At 43.8% G+C, this 7,662-nt stretch overlaps 1 protein-coding gene across 1 annotated transcript in view; it reads right to left on the bottom strand.

Moving 5' to 3' along the window:
• Nucleotides 1-39: 39 nt before the first annotated feature.
• Nucleotides 40-7,662, bottom strand: part of pkd1a (polycystic kidney disease 1a) — a 67,056-nt gene continuing 59,433 nt past the window's right edge. The window contains exons 48-56 of the mRNA XM_069665702.1: nucleotides 7,423-7,562; nucleotides 7,111-7,241; nucleotides 6,776-6,878; nucleotides 6,512-6,637; nucleotides 5,685-5,856; nucleotides 5,248-5,538; nucleotides 4,771-4,905; nucleotides 3,597-3,923; nucleotides 40-3,413 (exon numbers count right to left, since the gene is read on the bottom strand). Of these exons, the coding sequence (XP_069521803.1) occupies nucleotides 2,373-3,413; nucleotides 3,597-3,923; nucleotides 4,771-4,905; nucleotides 5,248-5,538; nucleotides 5,685-5,856; nucleotides 6,512-6,637; nucleotides 6,776-6,878; nucleotides 7,111-7,241; nucleotides 7,423-7,562 (2,466 nt within the window). The 3' untranslated portion in view covers nucleotides 40-2,372. The remainder of the gene's footprint in view (nucleotides 3,414-3,596; nucleotides 3,924-4,770; nucleotides 4,906-5,247; nucleotides 5,539-5,684; nucleotides 5,857-6,511; nucleotides 6,638-6,775; nucleotides 6,879-7,110; nucleotides 7,242-7,422; nucleotides 7,563-7,662) is intronic.

Raw genomic sequence — 7,662 nt, 5'->3', positions numbered from 1 at the left:
GTATTAAGTATTTCTTTTTACAATAGGACACCAAGACCATTTTATTCTGCACAGTTCAGCTGTCAAACTCTTTATTCGACTTTGTCAAGTGCAAAAGCAGAAGTGCTACAACCGCAAAATACAGATACGAGATACAGAGAAGAGCGTAGTGAAATGTTATCAAAGACACGTGTAACACCATTTCAGAAACAAGCTACATGAAAAAGACACGGAGGAGACCAGAAGATGGGCTTTAGCACTATGTTACACACTACACACACATAGCAGGAGTATTAAGGTTAGTAGAGGCGTTTACAGCTAAGCTTCCTGGAGCTTGTAGTGGGCATATTGTTAGCAAAGATTTCTATTAAATACATGGATAGCTTTGGCTGTAGTGCTTCAGTTAGAGTGGAGAAATGTAAAACTTTGGGGTTTGCAACACCAGTGCTTGACCTATGCATATGCCACTGCAGCACATAAACAATACTGATCATGAAGAGCAAAAATATATACACCACAAAGCACCAACATATACAGAAATGTACATACACACATGAAATGGGGGAGAGGGGTTCTTTGTCATGTTTTCATGAAAGGCTGAAAATTGTCTTCCACAACTTATTGGGCAGAAAAAAGGTAGAGAAAATGTTTCTAAATAAAGTCAGTTGGGGTGTCTGCATTTCATAATGCCAAAGAAAAAGAAAAAGGGTCTGAAAGTCTTTGGCGTGCCCGTCAGTACCTCTGTGACATCTGCTCTGACACATAACCTCCCAGTTTTTGGCTGAGAGAAGAATGAAGAGTCCAGAAAAGGCTGAAAGCCAAAGTCGCCGGGATGATTCTAACAAGAGATAAATAATTCCTTTGATGACTGAAAACACCAACTTTGCCCCCAGTTTTGGTCGTCCTGGTTGTCTTTCCAGGGTTTTGGGGGGAAAGGGGGTGGGTTCCCTGAGATCTGCCCACTGGACACAGGAAGTATGTAAAATAAGACATTAAAAAAAAACAGTAATGTTAAAATCAAATCTACCAAGAGCAGACAAAAGTACAAACTGCTAGCTATGGCTTCAATACCTTGAATACGTAATGTCGTAGCTGTTAACGTATGAAATGAAAACGGGACACATGTTAAATATGGCGTCGGATATCAGCTCCATTAAGAAATAAAGTGCTAAGTACAACATTAATGAATCAATTACTTGGCATGGTAGAACTCAGAATGCATAAATGATGCAGAAGCTTTGGCAATGTTTATAGTTAACATACAGTATGAGTGAAGCTTTCTCTATTGGTTTGGACACCAAGCTTATTACTTTGCACCACACCTCACCAAAATAACACAATATACATCAGAACAAAAGTGCTTTTACATCACAACCATGTCGAACACAACACATTAAAAAATATATATTTTGAAAAGACTTGGAGTCATTATAGCTTTATGATGGGAGTACTTGTGTACATGTTCATTTCTTGTAAGTGAAGACTGCTTCCCTGCTTCCCTAACTTCTATCAACAACCAACCTCCTTTTTTCCCTCTACTTTCTAACAGTCTTGCGTTTTTTTTCTGCGCTACACCTCCTCCTTTTTACTCATGACTTCCCTTTATCGTTGTAGAGGAAGGTTATATATGCACCCTGAAAAACTAGCTGCTGGGATCCAACAACCTTGTGTGTGTGTGTTTGTATACTTCATTTTGTCGCTCTTGCACCTCAGTGGGTATATTAGAATTAGCCATCTGTGCCTACAGTGTTATTTTTATGCATGTGTACACCTGCATGTGCACATATCTGTGAGTTCAAACACCATGACTATTTTCAACCAGGCCACGAGTACCCATGGTGACCGACACATACAATATAAAAATATGGAAACAGACAACATAACTGAGAAATCGACACGACTTTCTGCGATACAAAAAAAAAAACTGATTGCATTTTCTGCATTTCAGTTGGTTAAGTCTTCTGGTGAGCACGCTCATGTGCTCCTGTCAGTGACCCCACAAGACCTCCAGGGTCACGTGGGATCGAGGGTCAGCTTTGTCCTGGGAAAAGAAGGAATAAGAGCATTTCTTGGTCTAATGATGGCCTTAAGTCGACTGACTATACCAGCTCAGTTTGCATCAGGTGACCTGCACCTTGATTTGGAGAAAACTGAACTGAGATTTAGTCAGACCACTGCTTACAAATCTGCAAAGTGTCATTTTATTGCTTTCTATTTCCCCAAACTACTCCTCTCTTGGATTCTTCTTGTTTCCTTCTCTTTGTCCATTTACTTTTCTCTCTCTTCTCCCTTGGAATAGAAAAGGGCAAAACCAGCTGCCCCTTTCCTCCTCTTGTCCTTCACCCTGCATTAACTCTCAAATCCTTTTCCTCCACCTTTTGTTCATTGAGATTTTAAGATTTTGGGTGTCCAGGTCCGTGCCTGTCTAGATTGGGATGCACCTTGTTTTTGAGGGGTGGCGGTTTGCGTTTTCGCGTGTGTGTAGGTATGGTGGTTGTGTGAGCTGGGTGTCTGAACAGGCTGGAGGAAGGGAGGGTCTCTCTCTCTGTGGGAGCATCCCAATCCCGGCTCATGGGCATAGGGGCTGGGGTAGAAGGCAAGGAAAGGGTAGGTGCAGGGGTACATGGAGGAGCAGTGGGTGTTTTGGGCAGTGGGACATGTGAAGGGAGAGTGTTTGCTGATGAGGAGTCAGAGGCAGATTTAGGCGGAGGTGCACTTGCTGAAGGTTTTGCTGATGATTGAGGAGCGGGGGTGTGTGTAGTGGCAGAGGAGGGTCTGGCCTTTAAAAAGGGAACATGTGCGGCTTCTGGAGTCTTTTTGGGGTTGGCAGAAGTGTTTCCACTGTCCTTTGGAAGTTCACTTTTATCTGTCTTTTTACCCCTTTTGCTCCCTTTGTGTTTTTCTTTGCCACTCTTTCGGTCTCTCCATCCAGCAGAGTCCTTCTCCTCCCCTTTGGCTCTCTGCCCTCCCTCGCTCCTTGCTCGCTGACCACCACCTCCTCTTTCTCTCCCTCTACACCTCCTTTTCCTCTGAGATTGCTCAAGTCTACACTCGATGTGGTAGAGATCCTCTGTTGCCAAGGTCACACGGTCCAGCTGTTGCAGGAGGGCATCCAAGGTTGGGTGAAGTCTCCTCAGAGAGGCTTCAGTCTCAGCTCTTTCCCTCCAGCTGGTACTGCCCATCTCCACTCCTGGGCCGAGTCCCAAACCGAGACCCAACCCGAGACCCAGGCCGATTCCAGGGGCTTCCGTTAGGCTGCAGGGGCTGGAGGACGTCGGGCGCCACGAGGCCTCAGAGCCCCCGTCAACGCTGTCTGGGGTGGGAGGAGAATCAGGACGGTCCAGTGGTGGCAAGCACAGGGACTTGCAGTCGCTGGTGGAGGACGATCGGGATGGTGGTAGCTCCATGCCTTCAAAACGCACCTTATGGCGAAACTAGGAAGAGGATGAAAAAAAAGAAGAGAAGTATAAATCATTGTAAATAGTTAGAGACATAGCAACTATAAAAGTGCCTACCAAATAGCTTAGATCTTTGTCAAAGAGGTCAAACTGTTGTGTTCCTTCTCTGAAAGCTTTCATGATGTAGCAACATTCACAGATATGAAACAGGAAACATACCTCCTTGGCCCTGCTGAGCCCCATCCACATTTTGAGCCGTCGAAGGAACAGTTCAACCATCTCATAGTCTTGGAGATCCACAGCTGGACGGTAAAGCTCTGCTCGTGCACGCCGGTAGTTCCTCAGTAACACAGACGTGAGCAACCATAGCAATACCAGCCGAAGTACGGCAAAGCTCGCATGGAACACCAACGAGGAGACAGTGTTAGAGGGCCCGTTAGTCATCCAGGCAGGACGCCACGATAGCAGACCACGTCCACCAGCACCCAACAGCGACTGACAGGCAGAGCTTACGCTGCTGTAGCCATCCAATACGGAGTGGAAGAGCTGAAGTGGCGGAGACAGAGGATGAACATTTTAAAACCATTGACTACTCTTAGTACCACAAGGAATATTTGACAAAACAGGAAAAGCAGCAAATGAGCAAAACAGATTTTTTAAGTGGTTGTGGGCAACACTTGTATTCCTGTACTGGATCATCCTGGACATGAAATATGCTCTATTTTGGTGCATGAATGTAAAGTATATATTTTCTACCCGACATATTGAGCTACTTTACCTGCCAGAATGAGCTACCTTACTTTACCTTAGATTTAAAAAATGTGTTGTCCATTTTGATAGATATTTCCTACCTGACAGAATGAGATAATCAACTTTTAATTACATTTAAATGCGGCCCAGACCAACTCTGAATGTTGCCTAAACAATTGTTCTCAATGCATCCTTTGTGGCTCTTGGGTATATTTACACCTGTACTGTCCACTTTTGATCAGATCAACCAAAATGCATGTAAATACCAGGTAATACCAATAAAAGCCATTTCATACTGAAAGCTCTTTGCTGCTCTAATAGTTGTTCTAACAATGAAGATAAGGCTGTGCTACGTAGTCAGTGCTCAAGTAAGATTCTGCCCGCTGGTATTGAAAAGAAATCAGGACTGTAGACATGTTTAAAGTTTTTTCTGACAGAATAAGCATATGAATGGTGACCAAACATTAAAGCAGAGCAAAGATGGCTGGACAGATTTTTGCACATTTGTGTGTGTGTGTGTGTGTGTGTGTGTGTGTGTGTGTGTGTGTGTGTGTGTGTGTGTGTGTGTGTGTGTGTGTGTGCGTGTGTGTGTGAGGCTCAGCGAGAGAGAAACAGAAGGAACAGGCAAGAAAAAAAGTCTGACCAGGTGTCCTGTGTGTGAGTAAGCCAGCACCAACAGCAGCAGTGCCAGGGCGACTCCCAGCAGCTCCCAGACTGAGCACCGCAGAGCTCTGCCAAACACGGCCCACTCTCTGAGGAACCGCAACTGGTGGGATGCCTGGATTATTGGAGAGAGAGAAATTAGAGAGAGCGCAGAAAAATATAAATTCTGCTAAAATATGACAGGCAGAAGAGATGTCTTTTTATTATGCTTATGCGATGGTAGCAGTTGATTCAGATGATCTAACTACACTCACTACATACTCTGATACAGGAGGTGGTCATAGGCACCTTTAAAAAGTTTTATAAATAAAATATGCCGTGTTTTTTTATATCGATTAAGTTGACCAGTTGACTTGAACACTATTTTTATTACACTACATGAGAGACTTGATCGTCTTGTCAATTAGGCAGATAGACATTTCTAGTAAGACCTTCCCTCCCTGTTCTTCTCTCTCACCTTAAGCACCAGTATGAACAACAGCAATGCAGACATGACGATGTACATGTGACTCTGTCTGGCCAGCGGGTAGAAGTCTGTGAAGGCGTCCCGAGGCTGCCTCAGGTAAGACGCCCACTGCTGCGTGGCCATGGTGCAGCGAGTCAGGTGAAGGCCGCACACAGATGCCGCCAGAGTCAGTTTGCAGATGCCCAGGATTCTCCAGGCTGAGAGCAAGTACACAAAGCCTTCTCTGAGGAAGCCCAAGATTCCCCGAACCAAGAAATACAACACCAGGGCGAGAAGGACGATCTGGAAAACAGGAAACCAGGAAGTTAATTTACAGACGTGTTACCAAAATAAAAGAGCCAATAAGGGGGAGAGGATTCAGCTGTAGGTTTGTGGTTAGTCGTTTTTTTGTTGTTATGGACAGTGTCAAATGGGTTGCTAGGGGTTACCATGAGAAGAAGCTGCAGGTCCAGGCCAGTAATTGGCCACAAAGAGATGACAAGGAGGTCAAGGCTGGACTGGGCACGCTCAGAAACTGGGAACTCAAACAGGAAGGAGAAGACAGCCAGGAGGTTTGTGTTTATGTTGTAGAGCGAGAACTCCACAAACACAGCACGGGTCCTGTGAACACACACAAAAACACACTTAATGGAGGAGGATAAGATCAGGACTTCAGATATATAACAGAGTCACTTCCTGTTTTGGTTACCCCTCTGTTTTGGAACCAGTGCTAATATCTTATCTATCATTATTAAGCCGGGTGTTTCCATCACAGAAAGTTTTATTTCACAGGAGAGATTAAAAAAAACTGTAACTCAGATAAATAAGAGACCTCCACCACACACTTCTGACTGACTTTCACATGCTCCCCTGTGAATAAAACGTAATACTAAGTGTGGTATTAACAGGATTATGGTTTTGTTTATGGCATCAGTTATTAATCTCAGAACAATTGTGGAGGTCCTGCCCGGATTCTTAGCACTTTCTTTACTGGACTGCTTTCAATGTTTTCTTTTAATGTTTGATGTTTTTATGTTCAACTTTTCAGTAACTGCATGCTGTAAGATTAATAGCAGATTTATAACGCCATGACTATGCGCAGTTCTGTTTTATTCCAATCATTGTGAAATTGCATGCACCCCTGGCCCCTGCACTTTGGAACAACCTATCCAGTGAGCACACATCTTTTTTAAAACATAAAAAAGGCCTTACATAACTGTTTTGATTTATGATGTTATTGCCTTGATGATGTATAAAATATCTGGCAATTCACTACCTGATGTCAAGCCAGTGTAGCTGCTGCAGCTGCTGTAAGGAAAAAGAGGCCTCCTCCAGGCTTCTGTTCAGCTCGTGGACCACGTCGCCGCTTTTATACGCCCTGATCGGATCCCAACGCCGCACCCTAGAAAGACGAGTGGGAGGAGACACAGGGGAGGAAAAAGAACATTGAAAGATTAAAGACGACAGATGTTAATATTTAATGAATGTGACCTACAAGTTAACTCAAATGCCTGCCTTGTTAATTCAGTACTTTGCTTACCAGTTTGTATTGCCTTCTCCAAATGCAGCAACATTTCCAATGTCTTCAGTTGGAGGTTTTTCCCATCCCATTCGCCAAATACTGTCTCCTGCCCGGGAACCAACTGACACAAGAAAAAAAGGTTTAAATAGGACAAAAGTTAAGTAGAGCTCAGTAAATGCATAAATGGTAATTCTAATATGTGCTGCACAACCTGTGATGCTAAACATGACATTTCTCTGTAGTTGAATTGATATTATTACAAGAAAGAGAAACACACAGAAACAAAGAAGGACACGTGAAAAAACATATTTGTTATTTAAATATTAAGGTTAAGCCAACAATTTCAGTCTCACCTTGTGTGTCACGGATTTGACGGAGCCTCAGCGTGCCAAGTAACACACTTCCTGTGTCTCTCAGGAGGGCAGGGTCATCCAGTAGCCTTGGCAACAGGGACTCATTCAGCCACATGAGGACATCACCTCGACTAAAGGGGAGGAGAATAAGATTTGAAAAAATACATTGTGTGTTGTTTGTTGTCCTTAAAACCCTAAAATTTAAGTTGAAATTTGAAAAAAGTATTTAAATTGATTGGACCACCAGAATATCTGCAGGTACAGTCAAATTTGCAACAGTCAGTGTGTGTGTGTGTGTGTGTGTGTGTGTACCTGCTGATGTTGTGGTACTCAGGTGTGTGCAGTGCTCGCTGAAGCTGAGTGCGCAGTCTCAGGCAGTGTGTGTCTTTGGCCGAGTCAGAATAGTTGAGAAGCAAAACCACCAACAGGAAAAACATGTAAACCAGGAAATTCTGAAAAAGAGAACCAAAAAAGTTCTGTGAACAAACAGGAAACAGAGCGCAGAAGATCTACCACACAGCAGAGATGATCTCCAGCACCATGCCCCGAGCT

The sequence above is a fragment of the Semicossyphus pulcher genome, unplaced genomic scaffold (genome assembly GCF_022749685.1).
Source record: "Semicossyphus pulcher isolate SPU_LCO1_2020_fin unplaced genomic scaffold, fSemPul1.0.p SCAF_17, whole genome shotgun sequence".
Taxonomy (NCBI): Eukaryota; Metazoa; Chordata; class Actinopteri; order Labriformes; family Labridae; genus Semicossyphus; species Semicossyphus pulcher.
Note: the sequence above shows the minus strand (reverse complement) of the source record. Positions and strands in the feature narration are given on the sequence as shown.